The sequence below is a fragment of the Myotis myotis genome, unplaced genomic scaffold (assembly GCF_014108235.1).
Source record: "Myotis myotis isolate mMyoMyo1 unplaced genomic scaffold, mMyoMyo1.p scaffold_m19_p_3, whole genome shotgun sequence".
In the NCBI taxonomy this organism is placed as follows: Eukaryota; Metazoa; Chordata; class Mammalia; order Chiroptera; family Vespertilionidae; genus Myotis; species Myotis myotis.
This window is the reverse complement of record NW_023416335.1, coordinates 24,525,918-24,545,405: the sequence shown is the minus strand read 5'-3', so window position 1 is coordinate 24,545,405 and position 19,488 is coordinate 24,525,918. Positions and strand designations below refer to the sequence as shown.

Genomic DNA, 19,488 nt, shown 5'->3' with positions numbered 1-19,488 from the left:
TGATACTTCATATGGCTCAACCAAAGGGTCCATGCCACATTCTCTTCATGTCTCATGTGTCTCTCCTTTTTCATGTTTCTCTCCAGAGAGAATGCAAGCCTAGTATAGTAGGTGGAAGACAGACTGATTCAAATTCCAACCCAGCCATTTACTAACTCTGTGACCTTGAGCAGACCATTTGGTCTGACTCAGTTTTTTCATCTCTAAAATGGGAATACAGATACCCAACTTCAGGACTGTCATGAAGCGAGCCCCTCGCAGGTGTCCAATAACACTCCTGGGGGCACACCCATGTCACGCAGGTACCCCTGGCATTTAAAGTCCTCCGAAGCTTGGCTCCAACCTGCCTTCCCTGCCATTCTCCCATGACTCCACCCCAGGCATCTGACACTGCAGCTAGGTTACTCCACTTGTCCCACTCCTGTGCTTTTCTAGTCTGTGCTCTGACAGGTGCACAGGCACTACAGTCTTCCGACTGCAAGGGGCTCTTACCCTCCTCTAAACAGGTAACTCCTCCATTGCACATACCTACCAAGGACTTATTTCCCATTGGGCCATGGGGTTATTTCCTCTTCTCTTAGTTAAATTTGTCTATCCTCATGCACTTTAACCTCTACTCTACTATCTAGCACAATTGAGGTTTTGTGAATGGAAGAGAGGTAATAAAATTTTTGTGAATAATTAACTGATTGCCTGGGTCCTGAGGATCCACCCCTCCCTTTGACTTAGTGCTCTAGGCAGCACCAAGGAGCTCATGGGGACAGACTAAAAGTGGAAGGCCCTGAGGCTGCAGCGTTGGCAGTAGCAGGGACAGTGGCTCTGGCCTTGGCTGTTCCAGACACCAGACGGGGGTCACCACTACACTGCTGCCACCTCCATGCGGGCCTCCAGGATTGCTGAGGGAAAGCAGCTGCCCCTGGCTATGGCTTTGGTGACACCAGCCTGGGAGATGGTCCTGCCATCAACGAGCAAGCTATACCAATACTATGTTCTGTGCACACGCAGCAAGAATCTCCCCAATAGCCCTATACTCAGTATGCGCCCGGGAAGAGCCAGAGAGTACAGGACAGGACAGTAACCCCTCAATAAGAAAATACTTCAAAGCCACCTCAAAATCCTACTGCTGCCCTCCTCGAGGTGCTGCCAGACCATTTTCTCATTTTATGAAAATGCATACTGAAAACAATCATAAGCCTTATAATTATTAGCTTTATAAGTGCAGCAATTATATGGTACTGAATGAGACTTAAAAAAACACATGTCAAGGATCGTGTCAAGACCTCCCAGTGTGCATGTGGCTGTCCTGTGGCAGCAGAACTGCATCACAGACACACGTTTACCAAACTAGCCATGATCCCTGCAGGAACAGGGAGAAAAGGAAAAATGGAAGTCTCCAAACACAAGCAGAAGTTGTCTAGTAAGACCACCGAATCACTGCTCAATAAACCAAACCCTAGAACTAACAAAAACTATAAGCTTCAGAAATAAGGTGGCAGCATCTCTGACCCTTATAGCTCCAATGCCAGAAAACAGATACTTAACAACACCTCTAAGATACTCTCAGAAGTTGCTTTTATCAAGTCCCAGTATTGCTGGGGTTAAGCTCTCCATCATGCAGTTACCTCACACACCTACTCTTTTTTTAGCAGTTCTACTGAGATATAATTCACATACCATACAACTCATCCACTTAAAATATACAATTTAATGGTTTGGGGTATACTCAAGAGTAGTACAACAAAGCCACAATCAAATTTAGAACATGTTCATCATCCCCCAAAGAAACTCCATATCCATCAGCAGTCACTTCCCTTTTACCCCCAACTCCTCCAGCTCTAAGCAACTATCAATCTACTTTCTGGCTCTACAGATTTGCCTGTTCTGGACATTGCATATAAATGGAATCATATAGTATGTGGTCTTTTGTGATAACATCTTTCACTTAGCATGGTTCTAAGGCTCACCCATGCTGTAGCCACATGCCTACTTTGGTGACAACAGTCCTTGGTGCAGCCCGTAGTACTAGGCATTGATAACCAGGTCTGCCGTAAGTATCATTCACATACTTTGGTATTAGATCCCTGATCTTTGCCTAGACCCTAAGGCGCTCTCTTTCTGAAGATGTTGAAAAATTGCAAATTTTGTTTCTATTGAACTAATTAGTACAGTTGTGCAAGTGAACTTGAGTAGAAGTCCACCTAGGAAATGTATCAAGAGAATACCATTTTCAATCAATGTACAGACTTAATTACATCCCACAAAATGTTATGCCCTCTACATCATGAACTTATGAACTCCTCAGTCTGTTCTCAAACTTATTTTATTTTGGTTTCAAGTTTCCTTTTCCATCAGCATGCAGACTCAAACTTTTGCCCAGTTCTCTGGTAACTTCATCAGTAACAGCTCTCACATGCCGTTACAGATGTTTGTTTCCAGTCAGATGGGATCGCCACAGAAACTCAGACTGTGGAATGCAGAGTTTTACAAGTGAGAGAAGACTGGTGGGCCAAGATGTAAAATGAGGTGACACTGCTGAGAGTGTCCACACAGTATGTGACGTCTTGATGGACAGACTTATAAGCAACAGTTTAGCAGAAGACACACATGGCTTGTTACCTCAGAATGACTCTGAGAGTTTAAACCAAGATATTTTATTTTTTTTTAAATATATTTTATTGATTTTTTACAGAGAGGAAGGGAGAGGGATAGAGAGTTAAAAGCATCGATGAGAGAGAAACATCAATCAGCTGCCTCCTGCACACGCCCCACTGGGGATGTGCCCGCAACCGAGGTACATGCCCTTGACTGGAGTCGAACCTGGGACCCTTGCATCCACAGGCCGATGCTCTATCCACTGAGCCAAACCGGTTAGGGCTAAACCAAGATATTTTAAATGTGCACCTATTTTCCAGACCAGTGTTGCTCAGTGGTTGAGCATCGACCTATGAACCAGGAGGTCATGGTTCAATTCCCAGTCAGGGCACATGCCCAGGTTGCTCAACCCCCAGTAGGGGACGTGCCGGAGGCAGCTGAACAATGATTCTCTCTCATCATTGATGTTTCTCTCTTTCTTTCTTTTTTTCTTTATTGATTAAGGTATTACATATGTGTCCATAACCCCCCATTGCCCCCACCCCCCCAATCCTGCCCTCACCCTCACCTCCTGTTGTCTGTGTCCATTGGTTATGCTTATATGCATGCATGCAAGTCCTTTGGTTGATATCTCTCTCTCTTTCTTTTCTCTCTCTCTCTCTCCTTCTCCCTTTCTCTTTGAAATCAGTAAGAATATATTAAAAATATAAAAGGTGCATCTATTTTAACTTCAGTTCACAGAAGAGTGTGCTGGTTTTCTATAGCTGCCACAAACTTAGTGGCTTAGAACAACACAAATTTGTTCCCTTAGAGTTCTGGAGGTCAGAAGTCTAGCACAGGCCTCACTGGACCAAAATCAAGATGTCAGCAGGGCCATGCTCCTTTCTGGAGGTTCTAGGGACGAATGTGTTTCCTTGCCTTTTAGAGCTTCTGGACGGAAGGTGCCTGTGTTCCGTGGCTCAGGGCATCTCCCTCCATCCTCAAAGCCAACCATGACCGGTTGAGTCTCTGTCACATTGCATCACTCAGACACTGGCTCTCCTGCCCCCCTCATCCAATCCAGGATAACCTTCCCATTTAAAGCCAACTGCCTGGCAACTTTAATTGCATCGACAACCTTAATTCCCCTTTGCCATGTGACCTCATATACTCGCAGGTTCTGTATATTAGACATAGATATCTTTGGTATAGGCCATTATTCTACCTACCACAAACAGTATGCTTCCTTCATAGAAATGATGATTAATCAATCCCAAAAGGTAGATGTATTAAGTGACTTAGATAATATTTTAGGTACTCTACCTATACATTGGATAACTGTAGAGAATTGTAGTCTTCTGCTCAACACAAACACTGAACCTAACACACCTGTCACCTGGCCCAACCCAGACTCCAGAAATAGATTTTGATACTTAAAGATTAATACCAAAGATGGAAGATTTTACATTGGCCTCAATATTCAAACTCAAACTAAAGAGTAAATTTAGTAAGATGAACACTGGGAAAACGGGGCGTAGAGACCAAAACTGACTTTCTGTTTGTGGACAAGTCAGCGTAGTCCTAAGGTTACAGGGGAAATCCTAACTTCCTAGGCCTGGGGATGTCCCATACAGTTACAGACACACCAACTATTTTTACACAGTGGCCCTCTGGAAATATTCTAAAACATTCTGGTTTTTCTGTGAGTAATGTTTCACTTGAACTACAAACCCAAACACTGACTTTCTGCTGCTTAAAATATACCTGGTCTAGAAAGCAGAGTTCGATGAAACAGTACAGAAACAGACTGTGACTACTGGTTTTGAAGGCCTGGGGGCGTCTGTTCTTCACCAGCAGTGAAACTCTAACAGCAGCGGATGGTTTCTGTATTTGGCCTGCAACCCCCTAGTCTCAGCTCTGTTCTGTGGAACCCTAGACTTGGCCCGGAACCATCTCACTATCCAACTTCCAGTAAGTGGACTCCTCATTGGGGACAAATTTTAAAATTGGTTTGTATTTTGAGAAACGGAGACAGGGGCCAACAGTGTTATCTATGTTGGATAAAGTTCATTCCAACGGTCACTAAGAGTCTCTGTGATTCTTTGCTTTTTGTACGTGAAAACATAAAAAGTGTGTATAAATATAAGTGTAGAAGGCAGGAGGCGGTGGGTTGGGGAGACACATCGTCAGACTTCTGAGAGCTATCAAAAGTTGCCACAGCAGCCCTAGCCGGTTTGGCTCAGTGGATAGAGCGTCAGCCTGTGGACTGACGGGTCATGGGTTTGATTCCGGCCAAGGGCACATGCCTCAGTTGCAAGCTCGATTCCCACTAGGGGGCATGCAGGAGGCAGTTGATCAATGATTCTCTCTCATCATCGATGTTTCTATCTCTCCCTCTCCCTTCCTCTCTGAAATCAATAAAGAAATATATTTTTTTTAATTAAATTAAATTTTTAAAAAAAAGTTGCCACAGCAGTAATCTGGAAGACTAGTTTATATAGGAGCTGGCGCAGTTTCCCAAAGTTAGCCTTCTTTTAATGACTAGAGAAAACTCACAGGAAGCCAAAACGTACATTCAACCCTTTGCACAGAAAGTCCAGTCTCTTGTTACCATGGCCACCATCCAACAGGCCATTATAGCACAGGGGGCAAGTGGTAATAACCTCCTCATTCCTTCTCAGGCCCTGCCCTCTAAAAGGAATGTTTCAGAAAGGAGGTGCAAAGCTGGGCCCTGAGAGACCCTAGTGACAGAACTCAGGCCTGACAGTCCAAAGGTCCAGGGTCTGACTGCAGTTTTACCCCTGACTCAACAGTGTTGAACAGTCAGTGCTGAGAGAGCTCCGACTTCAACCCGCTCTATTCAGTGTAAACACCCAATGGACACAGTAGCCTCCACACTCACCATGGGGCTCAGGGATGAAGTAGGTCAGGGTGGAACGCCCTCATCCTTCGCCTGGTAAATGTGTGGCATTGAGCCTATTACTCAAGCTTCTGGGCCCTAATCCACAAGATGGAGATGACTCTCCCCCTTCCGGTGCTGGCAGTTACAATGAGATGGAGGGTCTGATACACAGTGAGCCTTGAGTAAATGGCAATGGTATCATTTCCTTTCTCTAGCCCTTTGCGCATGTTGCTCTACCCATCGGAAGTGCCCTGTCTTCTCCCATCAGACTATCTACAGTCTACTTCCTTTCAAGATCCTGCTCAAGTTCCATTTGCTCAAGAAGCCTTCGCTCTCCTCTGAGCATTCAAGAAAACAATATGGATAGAGCGCCTAGACCAGCTGCCACACAACACTCTTGATAAACAGTAGCCATTATCATTTCCACACAACCGGGTGCTTATATTTCAATATACTGGATAAATTCCTAACTATTCGTTTTCCCTCCTCAATTAGAGCATAAGCACATTAAGAACAAGGTCATGTCCTTTCTCCCCTTGATGGATTCGTGATGGAGCTGAGGTCAGTGCTCAATAAATTCTAAATGAACTGACAAAAGTCTTTAAGACTTCAAACACACAGATAAGCTGAAATGAGCTTAGTCTTATCCAGTGAGGGGACAAGTAAAGGTCAGTACTAATTCAAAGAAGGGATGTTTAATAATACCTTACCTTTTATATCTTTGTAACAGGCAAGGCATATATGGCCTCATTTTATCCTCACACAAGCATCATTTGGGACCCAAGACAGTGCTTCCAGACCCTTTCACATCAAAGCACAGAGAATATATTTGTATGGTATCCTAGGACTTTTCCAGGAGCTTCCAGAGAGCTGCCCATGTCTGGCCCAGAGCCAAGGGGATCAATATCTTAGCATCCTCAAAATCCAAGGGGAAAGAGGGCACTGAGGAGACAAATGGTGATGGGAAAAACAAAATGTACTAAAAAAAAAAAAAAAATCCATGGAGGAAGTTGTGGTCCTAAGTCATGAAGCTGTCAGGATTTGAACCCAAGGCTGTGTGACTATGAGTCATGTATTTTCCCCCCCTTTTTCCCACCAGGTGCTGCAGTCTAAGGCCAGTCAGATCATCTCCTTTTCCTCTTCTTTTGTTTTTAACAAAGATCTTTTTGAAATTATCAGCCTATCTAGGCTGTACTGACCCTTGGGCTGAAGATATAAGGGAGTAAGTACCAACACAGCAAGGATTGTCAAGGCCCATGCTTAGTAAGAGAATAAAAAAACTCAAGGACACAGGACTGAGGTCATTGTTACACTGCCCTTCCTCACTGGGGAGTAATCTTTTTAGAGTTCTCTGTTAAACAAGGAAGACATCTATTTTGTCCTCCCTTTTTCCCTTACTGCTTTGAAATGGTTTAGACTGATTGTGGAGTACTGATAATGTCCTAGGGGTTTCCCCACCTTGGATTCCCCCACTATAGAGCAGTCACAGTGGTAGGTTCAGATTCCAAATCCTTCACTTACAAGCTTAGCCTCTTAGGGTAAGTGGCTTAGCCTCTCAGCTATAGTTGTTTTCTCAGCTATAAGATGGAATTAAAGACAACAGTACTTCCTTCTAGGTTTATTGTGCAGACTGGAGATAACGCATGTAAAATACCTAGCCAGGCCTGCCAATGTAGCTCAGTGGCTGAGCGTCAACCTATGAAATAGGAGGTCACAGTTTGATTCCTGGTCAGGGCACATGCTAAGGTTGTGGGCTCAGTCCCCAGTAGGGGGCATGTAGGAGGCAGCCAATCAATAATTCTCGCTCATCATTGATGTTTCTATCTCTTTCTCCCTCTCTGTTTCCCACTGGAATTAATAAAAATATATTTTTTAAAAAACTAAAATAAAATAAAATACCTTGCCCAGTGCTGGCACATAGTCGGTTCTCAATAAATGATGGGTCTACTATTAGGCATCACTTATCTGACTGAGGATACCAATGCTTAAGTTCTTTTATGCAATGTCTCTTGTGATTAAAAAAAAAAAAAGTCTCTCTTTTGTAGACAAGATAAAGCACACAGAGTATTAGGAAAACGTGCATGATTATGTTAAGTATAGTCATTACACTTGACAAGAGTTAAGCAAATCGACCCTATCCTAGCCCAGCTGCATTCTTCAAAAGGTCCTGAACAGATGGGTATCCAGCAGACAACACAAAGCTCATGTTCTGATCCTGAACACTGATTCAAGAACCCCCACTAAGCATCTAAAGCAGCTCTACAGATTCTTCCAACTGAGGAAGAACCCAGGAGGATAGTGCAGAACTTCCTGGACTGAACCAGGCTCGTCAGCAAGCAATCACTAAGAATCTGTGAACACTCACCTCCTCCCTCCACTTTCTATTCCACCACTAAGTCTTATCAATTCTACTCCTAAAATAGCTCTTAAATCTGCCCCCTTCTCTCCATCTCCGCCACCATCAGCCCTGTCCAATCTCTCACCTGGACTACTCAAAAAGCCTGTGGTCCTAAGTCATGAAGCTGTCAGGATTTGAACCCAAGGCTGTGTGACTATGAGTCATGTATTTTCCCCCCCTTTTTCCCACCAGGTGCTGCAGTCTAAGGCCAGTCAGATCATCTCCTTTTCCTCTTCTTTTGTTTTTAACAAAGATCTTTTTGAACTGGTATCCCCACATGACAGGGTAGTGCCAGTGGGGTCCTGGTACCAGTTCCTCAGAGCTGATTGCTAAATATTTAGGAATTCAGTGAGAACTGGTTGTCAAACTGTCCGTGGCTTGAAATAAGCCATGATGGGGCTAGTTACTTTGCGGAAATCAGGGCCTTTTTTTGACAGCTGATTTCCCAGCACACCACTGCGTGGGCCCCTTCCAAACTGTCCCTGCAGTCAGAGTGGATCACCTTCAACAGCTTCCTGTTGCTTTCTGAATCACAGCAAAACCTCCTCAGCAGTGTCTGACTCTCACCTTCTACCCTTCAGCATCCTTGGCACCTGTTTCCCTGTCATCCTTCTTTCCAGTCACACTGGCCTTTAAGTCCCACCTACCTGCCATGACCCACCCCTCCACAGGGGCTCTGAACAGACTGCTCCCTCTGCCTGGAACTCTCCTCCCACATTCTCTACCCAAATAACTTCGTCAACCCCTCAGTCTCTGCTGGGTGCCACTTCCTTGGGAAAGCCTTCCCCGATGCCTAGTATAAGGACTCACTGCACTTGGCCCTCTCCCATGAGATACTTATCATAGTTGGGAGCTTACACTTATAATTATTGATTAATGGTTCGTTCTCTTTTCCAAAAAGGTCTTTATCAAAAACCAAACGGGTTTTAGTCACCACTATATCCACAATAGACAATATTTGTGGACAGACTGAATGAATGATTTTGTGTACCTGATACATCCTATATAATAAAAGCCTAACATGCAAATCGACTGAATGGTGGAACGACTGGTGGAACGACCGGTCGCTATGACATGCACTGACCACCAGGGGGAAGACGCTCAACGCAGGAGCTACCCCCAGGCCAGCCAAGGCGGCACCCACAGGGGCCCCTGGGATCGCCCCACCAGTCACCCCACAGATCAGCCCTGATCACTGGCCAGGCCTAGGGACCCTAGCCATGCACGAATTTCGTGCACTGGGCCTCTAGTATATAACATAAAGATAGTTGGAATGGGGAAGTGAAAGAAACCCAAGCCACAAAGAGCCCTGGCTGACCAGGAACTTAGAGCCTTCACAAGACACACTCCTACACACAGACAAAAAGGCATTATATGAGGCATGCCAAATGAGTAGAGCTGAAGGAATTCAAAATTCCCACAGAATGAAGGAGTCTATGACAGGTTTATGGAGGAGATGGTCTAGGGCTGAACCTGGAGGAATGGGTAGAATTTATATAAAGCTGTCCGGGAGGGGGAGACTTGTCCCAGAGAGGGCTCAGCCGACAAACCTGTTGGGAACCAATAAAGGGCGGTAATGATAGAAAGACAGGGAGGCCAGACTGCAGAGGGGCCGCAAACAGCAGGATGAGGAGGAGTTTGGTTGTTGGCTTTTTAAAAGAAAAAACAAGTTAATAAGGAAAGGAACTTGAAAATAGTTATTCTATGAGAGTAATATACACACACACACACACACATTCTTAGGCCCATATATATGAAGCCGGAAATAAAATTTAATCTCACAATAGCTTTCCAAACCCAGAGAGCAGATGGAGGGGATTTTGAGCTGGAGATAACAGACAAGTGGTACATTTGAACAAAACTCTTTTGAAGGGAACCAAGATGTCTCTAGTTCAGCTGCAGTAAGATATTTGCCATAGCCAAGACTTCAAAAGCCCTAGCGTGTCTAGAAGCAGCCCAGCCCAGGTACATGGGGCTATAGAATGATCTGGTTCTTCTGCTGTAATGCTAGATCCCTGGCTATGCTCTGGCCAGAATAAATTTGAGCCAGTGGTGTTACTGAGGCCCCCTCAGCCAGGGGTAGGCTTTGCTAGAACCCTGGTGTACCAGTTGGGTATAAGAATGTTACTGTCACCCTAACCAGTTTGGCTCAGTGGATAGAGTGTCAGCCTGCGGAATGAAGGGTCCCAGGTTCGATTCCGGTCAAGGGCATGTACCTAGGTTGTGGGCACATCCCCAGTAAAGGGTGTGCAGGAGGCAACTGATCGATGTTTCTCTCTCATCGATGTTTCTAACTCTCTATCCCTCTCCCCTCCTCTCTGCAAAAAATCAATAGAATATATTAAAAAAAAAAAAAAAGAATGTTACTGTCGTGCAGAGTACAATACTGGCTAGGCAGCAGACTTGATGACTTTCGCTACTTGCTGCAGCCAGGCTCCTGGCAAGTGGTATGCAATTTGCCATCCCTTTAGTCCAAAAGGGTGCTCATGGCCTGGCCAGTTTTTCTCTGTGGTCAGAGTGTCGGCCAGTGGACTGAAGGGTTCAATTCCTGGTCAAGGTACAAACCTTGGTTGCAGGTTCCCCAGCCCAGGAAGGGGTGCATGCAGGAGGCAACCAATCAATGTGTCTCTCTCACCTTGATGTTTCTCTCTCTCTCTCCCCCTCCTCCCTCCCTCCCACTCCCTCTCTAGAAATCATTGGAAAAAATATCCTCGGGTAAAGATTTTTTTAAAAAAAAGTGCTCAGCAGCCCTTGACTAAAAAGCAGGTGCCTTCCAGGACTTCGCTAGGTCTAGGTTTTGGATCAAGAAGCTAATTTAGCTTTTTGGTGAGTGAGAGTTCCCTAGTGCAGTGGTCTCCAAATTGGGTATATGAACTGCAGGGGTTACCCAAAACTGGAATGCAAAAAAATATAAATTAATAAATTAAGCTTTTCTGATATTAACTATCTGGCACTCCCTCAGAGCTTTAGTCAAAAGGTCATTTGCCACTTCTGGTACTCGAGGCGTCCCGAGGAAAAGGGCATTTCACAGGCAGGGGTGGACGGGGCCTATGAGGAGAAGTTGCGGGTTACATGTGCTTCGCTTAGTTATAATTATGAGTTGTATTCTCTAATGTTTAATAACTCTCATGAAGTGGTTGAGTGGCTTAGAAAGGCTCCTACAGAGAATTTCAGTGCGTGTAACACCTGCACAAGCAAACAGAAAAATGGAAGAACTAACATTTCTAGTGTGGGAAGCTCAGGTCAGACACAGAAGGAGGAAAAACAATGAATTTTAATCAGATCTAAAAAGAAATCAGTCCAAGTAACTCAAAATTATAAAAACTGTTTGAAATATGGATTTTCATCCCCAAACCCTTAACAATAATTCTCACTTGCGTGAGCCTCTTCGTATGTTATGCTGTGAAGTATTGCAAACACTGATAAGGCACTTAAAAATATTTCATTATTCCCATCTTTTACATTTTTCTATTTGTCTGTTTTCTAACAGGATCTATTAGAACAAAATATATGTAATACACGATAGTCTAACGTTAGCATAGATATATAATTTAAGATATAATTGAGGCTGAAAGCTTAAAATTGTTTTTACTATTTATTTAGGTGGCGTAGTCAGTAGGCTTGGAGACCGCTAACCGAGAGTCGGCATAGCGGCCCTGAAACCCCCATCCTCACTCTCTCCCAAGAAGCCCATGGCCAAGGTGAGCAGCATGCACCCACCTGGCGCACGGCGGGGTACAGGCAGTGAGGGGGGCCTGTCTTCCACAGCCCGCACCCTGCCTGCCCATGGCCCTTCCCCGCTGCACGGCCGGCCCCCCCTACCTGATTGTGCCACCGGATGACGTTTCCGAATCCCCCGGTCCCAAGTCGCTCTTTCATTTCCCAGGCCCCACATGTCTGGGTGGGCAGGGAAGGTGACCAGCTCATACCGATGCCGGGCTCACTCTGGAAGGAATTTGGGGTGGGAGACAAGAGGTTATGGTTCAGAAAGAATGGAACTCAAGGAGGTGGGGCAGGTAAGAGAGACCATAGCCTTTCCAGGTAAGAGAAGAAGAAACTGAGCTGGTTTGCAACGTGTATGCAAGTTTGGCGTGTATTTGGTTTGGGCAACAGAGTTTTGTCTTTCTCACTTTCCCCCACCCCCGCCTCAGCCGTGGGGTCAGCGAGCAGGGCGGCCGGTCATGCACAGGAGGCGCTGCCCCACAGCCCGTGACCTCGGAAAGGGATCCCCGGCCTGGACCTGGGCGGGGGGCGCCCTGCCCTGCCCTTCGGCCCCAGGCGGCAGGGGCAGAAACCGTCTGGGTTTCCCCACGGTCACGTGTGTCTTCCCACAGCCCCGGTGAATCACGGCGCTGCCCTGCAGCCACCCGGCTGGGAGCAGCACCCACCTGGGAGCAGCCCCTGGAACCGCCCGCGAGGGCTGCTCTCCGGGCCTCCCCCTCCAACCGCACCCCAGACAGGCTTCCACGCCCGGAACCCCGACTTCTAAACTCCACACAAGTGTCTTCAGGGGCTCAAGTGAGGCGGGAGGTGCAAGCGGAGCCGAGGGGACCAGGGGTGGGCAGGTGTCCCGGGCCCCAGCACCGCGCGGCCCACGCCCGCCAGAGGACTCACCTGTCGGCGGGGACCCGGGGCGGGGGCGGCGGGGGCCGCGAGGGCCGGGGCGGAAAAACCGGGGGCTCTGGGACCACCCCGAAGACATTAAAAAGCGGGGATTTACATCGGCCAGCGGAGCGCCACTTCCTCAAACACTTCCTGCTCTGGCGTCACGGGTCACGTGCGTCGCCGCCCGCCCTTAAAGGGGCCGCAGGGGGCGCTGGCCCGGCCGCCGCTTGTGCGCCACCCCGTCGGTACCCTGGGGGCCTCGCGCTCCGGTGGCTCCGGGATAGATGCGTGTGGCTTCTAAACGATTCTAACCCAAATTGCACAGGCTCTGCTCCGGGAGAGAGAACGGCCCTAACACAAGCCCTAAAATGCCAGAGTTGCGGTTCTCAACCTGTGGGTCGCGACCCCTTTGGCGGTGGAAGGACCCTTTCACAGGGGTCGCCTAAGACCATCCTGCATATCAGATATTTACATTACGACTCATAACAGTAGCAACATTACAGTTATGAAGTAGCAACGAAAATAATTGTATGGTTGGGTCACAACATGAGGAACTGTATTTAAAGGGCCAGAAGGTTGAGAACCACTGCAGGACTTGGAACTGGAGCGGTCTCAAGGACAGGGGTGCTGGGATTCCGCCCCCCCCCCCTCCGGGGTGAGCTCGCCCCCCTCCCTAGACTTCTAACCAGTGGGATTTCCCGGACCCCCGTGGGGAGGACTTAGGGCCTGTTTACGGGACTTGCAAGACCGCTGGGCTCAGGCTGGGCTCAGGCTGCGCTCCCCTGGTCTGGGTTCTTTGGCTCCTTATCAAGAATGATTAATCACAGCCGACTCCTTAAAACTGACAGCCCCCGCCTCCCTCTTTAAAAATAAAAATTTAAAAACAATTAAAAAGTGGGAAAAATCTTAATATTTGGTTCATAGTACCCTACTAAGAAGTTCAGAAGGTCAACTGAATTTCGAAGCAGCTACTGCTCTTGACCTTGGAGGATCTGGGACCAATTACTTAACCAGCGCAAGCACCCACGTCTCGTCTTTAAAATGTCGGTAGTATTCAGTTGAATTGCATGCAGTTGTCATTTTTGTAAGCCAAAAGCAGTGGAAACATCAGCAACCAAGATCAGCGGTCTCATCTGCCGCAGCCCAAGAGCTGCAGGAAGATAGAGAGGAGGGCACTGGAGTCAGAAAAGCAGGCGCCAGCAGGGTTGTTGTGAGGGACGGATGAGGTCATGGCAGAGGACACTGCGGCCTGAACAGAGTGCAGAGGCTGCAGTTAATTAATTCTTAGGAACCATGTCAACCCAAACAGAGGGGTCAGCGGAGCCCAGAGCCACACCAGGCAGTCTGGGCTGCTCAGAATTTCTCGATTTACCTGTGGTCTCTGCTAAATAGAACACTCAAAGCAGGGAGAGAAAAGAGCATGAGTAAATCGCTGTAAATATAAGTGTTTGTTTAATAAGTTTTTTAAAAAAATAAAACATATTTATTGAGCTCCTATATGTAGAGGAGGTAGGCCCTCTGTAGAGTCTATTTCCTGTATGACATCCTGTCACCTCTGAAAATCACTGTCCCTGAAACTTAGAGAGACATCCGCTGATACCCGGTAGGCTAAAGGTTTATACTCTGCGCCACTGTAATTTAGGAGTTCTCATGGCTCAGCTCAGAATAACTTGGTTTTCAACAGAACTTGGTTTTTAATAAATCTCTCTGATAAGTCATATATTACTAGATTTTTAAAAATTAATGACGGCCCAGGAAGGTGCTTCTGGGTTTCATCATGTCCCAGATATTTATCAGCTTACGCCTTGTTTTCCCTCCAGATAAGACATGTCCACTGCCTATATCTGGTCTCATGGCTCAGCTCAGAATAACTTGGTTTTCAACAGAACATAAATCTCTCTGATAAGTCATATATTACTAGATTTTTAAAAATTAATGATGGCCCAGGAAGGTACTTCTGGGTTTCATCATGTCCCAGATATTTATCAGCTTTTGCCCTGTTTTCCCTCCAGATAAGACATGTCCACAGTCTAGATCTGGTCTCTATCCTGCTCTGGAGATGTGAGCAGAATAGTATCTCTTTTTCTTCCTGTTTTGAAGCAGCACATGCTATTTAGCACTGACTAGCGGATAATCAAGAAATACTGAGCAGCCAGAGTGCCTCACACAGCGCTGGGCACCTCGGTCCCAAGGAATTCAAGCAATGTAACTCTCATCAGAGACACCTGGAATCTCACTGGGGACATAAGAAGCACAGAGAATTCCAGATAAGGACCAGGCAATAAAAACCCTGTGCGAATTAGTTCTACCACAGCGGCAGGCAGCAGGGTATTTGTGATAAAGATACGGTTCTAAGCGGTTCTTTTTAAAATATAATCTTCTTCCCAGAGTAAGTCAAAGATATCTCTCCTCTAAGTCTTTTTTGTGTCCTCATTTGAGAACACTGCTCTCTCACTGATAGCATCCAGGCAAAGCGGCACTGAGCTCCTTGGAGGGAGGGGAGGATTGTTTTCTGAAAGATGAGTCATAGTAGGAGAAGCCAGCTTAAAAGATAGAAAGGCAAAAAAACAGACCACTCGTGATGGGGAGGATTTCTCGGTCCCCCAGCCCCCAGAGTCAGCTCTGGTTCAGCGACTTCAGCAACTTTTTCATGATCCTCCCCAGTTTGCTTTATCCCACCCCTGCAGGGAGCAGACTTTGCAAGTCAAGTTGCTCCTTCAACCACCGAAAATCCTTCTGCCAGAAAAGTTGGAGAACTCGTATAGTTGGAAGATCTGCAGAAATCCTCCTTTCTTCTAGGGCAGTGGTCGGCAAACTCATTAGCCAAATATCAACAGCACAACGATTGAAATTTCTTTTGAGAGCCAAATTTTTTAAACTTAAACTATATAGGTAGGTACGTTGTTATTAACTTAATTAGGGTACTCCTAAGGCTTAGGAAGAGCCACACTGAAGGGGCCAAAGAGCCGCATGTGGCTCGCGAGCTGCAGTTTGCCGACCACAGTAGGGGAGTTGGTGGGACATGGGTGTGGGCTTGCGGAGGCTTATGGTGAGAATAAACTTTGGCCCAGACGCTTCAGGGCTCAGCGCATCCTTGGCTGCAAAAGAGGGAGGGAGAAAAGTCTCTGTGAATGAGACCTGGACCAATGGTGAAACTTTAGAGCAGTGGTTCTCAACCTTCCTAATGCCGCGACCCTTTAATACAGTTCCCCATGTTGTGGTGACCCCCAGCCATAAAATTATTTTCGTTGCTACTTCATCACTGTAATTTTGCTACTGTTATGAATCGTAATGTAAATAAATATCTGATATGCCGGATGTATTTTCATTGTTACAGATTGAACATAATTAAAGCATAGTGATTAATCACAAAAACAATATGTAATTATATATGTGTTTTCCGATGGTCTTAGGTGACCCCTGTGAAAGGGTCGTTCGACCCCAAAGGGGTCGCGACCCACAGGTTGAGAACCGCTGCTTTAGAGGAATCAGGAAACTTTCAGAGGGCCAGCCAGGCCATCGTGCCTCAAACCTTGGGTGAAACCCTGAAAGCTGAGGATTTGGGGCCCTGAGTCGCTCTCCCTGGAGGAATGATAGACTGGGGGAGGAATGATAGCTTGAACTCTCCCTTTGTGTTTACATACACATGATTTTATTCCAGTAAATTCAAATGAAAGAGGAAGAAGTTACTGAAGGGCGGTTGACCGCCCCCCCCCCCCCCCCCCCCCCCGCCGCCGTTACTTGGTGGTGGTGGCAGGGAGGCCATGGATATGTGCTAGGTTTATGGGTTTATATACTGGCAGGTACATTTCTCCGCTCGCCTCAGTTTTGCGCTGCTACTTTTGTTCCACGGTAGCAGAGATCTTGTTCACTGCTGCGCTCCCAGTGCCTGGTATATCATTGGCGCTCAATAAAAATTTCCTGAGTGGATTGGCCAATGTAAAGATTGGTGATACCTGCACTCTTTAGCTTTTGGTTATATGTCCTCTTTGGAGTCTGAGAGATGTGGGTTCTAATCCTGGCTCTGCATTTTCTTGGCTTTGGGAACTCAATTTCTTGGCTTTGGGAACCTTACTGAGTGTCAGTTTTTTCATCTGTAGAATGGGAGCTAATAAAACCTATTCCTCATGGTTATATGGTTTAAGTGAGATTATATATAGAGTGCCTAGTACAGAGCCTGGTACTTATTAAGCCCTCTTTGAATAGTAGTTATTATGCTATTATTTTTAATTGCAATAATACAGAACTCCGCTGAGTCCTTTCTGGCTCCAGTGAAATGGGCTCAAACCCATCAAACTTTCACGTTTCCAGGAATTTGATGTAAAACGTGGGTGGTATGTTTCTTAACCGTCCTTTCTAAATTAGGTCCTCCTCTCAACCACAACTGGCTATTTTGTCACCACACTCTATTCTAGTCCTTCAGAGCACTTATTACTAATTTTTTTTTAAAGAGTTCAGCTTTTTATTGAACATGTTACCAAAAAGATTTAGTTAAAAAGACCAAAGCCCTTGTCATGATCGAACCCCTCAGATTCCTCTTTCTTGGCTTCCACTCTCTTCTCCCCCACTGAGGGCCTCATAATGGAGGGGGCAGGGTCTCTTGCTGGCCAGGGCCACCTGCCCTTAAGTTGTAGATGAGGCTCCCAATGTTGACATTGACCAGGGCATTTGCAACAACCCTGGACAGAAAGGTTCAACATTCACACCAGCTGCTGTAATGAGGGCATTGATCTTATCATCTGTGACTGTCACTTCATTGTCCTGTAGTTTGAGGACCAGAAGATACAAACTGCTTCAGAGATGAATGCCCTGATGCAGAGTGTTGGGCTGGTGGCTACCAGGCCTGGTGCTAGTTGCTGGGTGAAGAGAGGGCCTCACCCCAAAGCAGCCATACCTTTTTGGAAGCTACTGAGCACCTTCATGGCAGCTCTGAAAGAGGCCCTCACTAATTTTAATACAATATTAGTCTATTGTTTATTGGTTGCCCCTCCCACTACTGGTAGTTTCCTGTCTGCCTATTCTATCCCCCAGTGTCCATGCATCACCTACATGTGTGCAGGCCACAATATTATTATTTTTTAAAAGATATATTTCTTTATTGATTTCAGAGAGGAAGGGAGAAGAAGAGAGAGATAGAAACATCAAGGATGAGAGAGAATCATTGATTGGCTGCCTCCTGCACTGGGGATCGAGCCCGCAACCCAGGCAAGTGCCCTTGGTCGGAATCGAACCTGGGACCCTTCAGTCCGCAGGCTGAATGCTTTATCCACTGAGCCTAGCCAGCTAGGGCCACAATATTATTATTATTATTATTATGACTGCACAGTAGGACCCTGCAGCCAGGGCTCTGAGATGGCCAGCACAGCAGTCTAACTCCCTTCTGATTCCCAGTGCCTTAGGCTGAGACCCATTTTCCTGCTGATGGCCCCACTCACTGGCTCTCATGGTGCTCTTCTCAGGCTGACGTGACCTCCTTCTGGCTCTGTGACCCCTTTACGGCGTCCCCTTGGCGTAAGCAAGCTCTGAGCTAAACAGGCTATCTATGCTGTCTAAGTTCTTTCTCTGTCCCTGCCCAGCCACCACTCTCAGTAAGAAGGGACCCATAGTGATTTGATATGAATTATGTATGCCTCCCTTTTTAGAAAAAACAACAGTCTAGTTTTGTTCCTAGATAATTCTGGTTTTCTTCTCTGCTACTTCTATACTACTACTGACTATACTACTTCTATACTACTACTGCACGGTCACTATAGTTTTGTAACTTGGCTCATTTTAATGTACTTTCTTAGCCATCATTTCTAGAGAATGCCAAAGGTGTGGCCAGACTGCTGGGCTGGGCTGGGCTGGATTTTTCATGCTGAGGAGTCAGAGGAGTCGGAGACCAGAGAGGACCAGACTGGGACCGCCCAGGTCAGTGGCTCTAGAATAACGCAGGCTGAGGCTGAGCTAGCCCGGGCGGGAAGGACTGCTAATCATGAGCCTCCAGAGACCATGCCAAGAAAGAGGAACAGAGAGGAAGGGGGAGAGCCCGTGCACAGCCCAGAGGAAGGAGGGGTGGAAGAGGCCACACAGCCAGCGGAGACGGGAACTGTACTTCAGGGCCTGGAGCTGTGTTGCAATTCAACTGTCAGACCCAAATCCACCCTGAGCCCAGGCTGCTCTCAGCACTTCCCCTTGTCAGGGGTGTCTGTCCCACCTACCTGCCAGCCCAACTTCTCCTTTCTGCAGAGTGACTGTTAGCGCTGCCAGATCCCCAAGGCTGGGTCTCCATCTCTGGGCCACCCTTTTCTAACCTCGGGGTTGGGGCTATATCTGGGAGCATCACACCCAACTCCCTTCTCTCCAGGGCCCCTGTCTCCAAGTTCATGGCCCTGTCTGTGGGAACCCTTGCAGGAGCATTGGAATTTTAATTGGAGGTAGAAAGTAAATTTGTTAACGTGTATGGAATATCTTCTACCAGAAGGGAGGAAAAATTCAAACAGTTAAGAATGACACAAAATGAAAACTAAAAAGTCTCCCTCTGTCTTGATTCCTAGTCTGTCCCTCCAGAGGCAACATTGTCAACCATTTCCTGTATGTCCTTTGCAGGGGCAAAGAGGGGATATTGCTCTAAAGTGACATAATATACGCATGGCTCTGCACCTTCCCTTCGTCACTGCATAATCCATCTTGGAGCTCTGTCAATGCCAGTGTATATATTAATTTCAAACCTACAGAAAACTTGCAAGAATAATATAAGGAACTCTTGTGCACCCATGACCCAGATTCACTAATTATTTCTATTTCACCCCTTTTGTTTGGTCATTTTCTCTGTTATCTACCCATCTACATATTATTTTTTTCTGAACCATTTTAGAATACATTAGAAACTTTAGTGGTACCCTCTACCCCTAATTACTACAGTGTGCATTTACAAAGAGTAGGACTTTCTATTACATTTCAATTATTAAAATCAGGAGATTTAACACTGATACAAAACCATTACCTGACTCACAGTCCATACTTAAAGCTG

The 19,488-nt window shown here is 46.4% G+C and overlaps 1 protein-coding gene across 5 annotated transcripts in view; it reads right to left on the bottom strand.

Annotated features, from left to right (window-relative positions):
* Positions 1–12,635, bottom strand: part of IKBKB (inhibitor of nuclear factor kappa B kinase subunit beta) — a 51,934-nt gene extending 39,299 nt beyond the window's left edge. For 3 of the 5 annotated variants that reach the window (XM_036299088.1, XM_036299089.1, XM_036299090.1), the window contains exons 1-2: positions 12,486–12,635; positions 11,694–11,816 (exon numbers count right to left, since the gene is read on the bottom strand). In XM_036299088.1, the coding sequence (XP_036154981.1) occupies positions 11,694–11,798 (105 nt within the window). In that variant the 5' untranslated portion in view covers positions 11,799–11,816; positions 12,486–12,635. Of the gene's footprint in view, positions 1–11,693; positions 11,817–12,485 lie in introns of those variants that run through there. The other 2 variants (XR_004966044.1, XM_036299087.1) reach the window with 1 other exon arrangement.
* Positions 12,636–19,488: the final 6,853 nt, after the last annotated feature.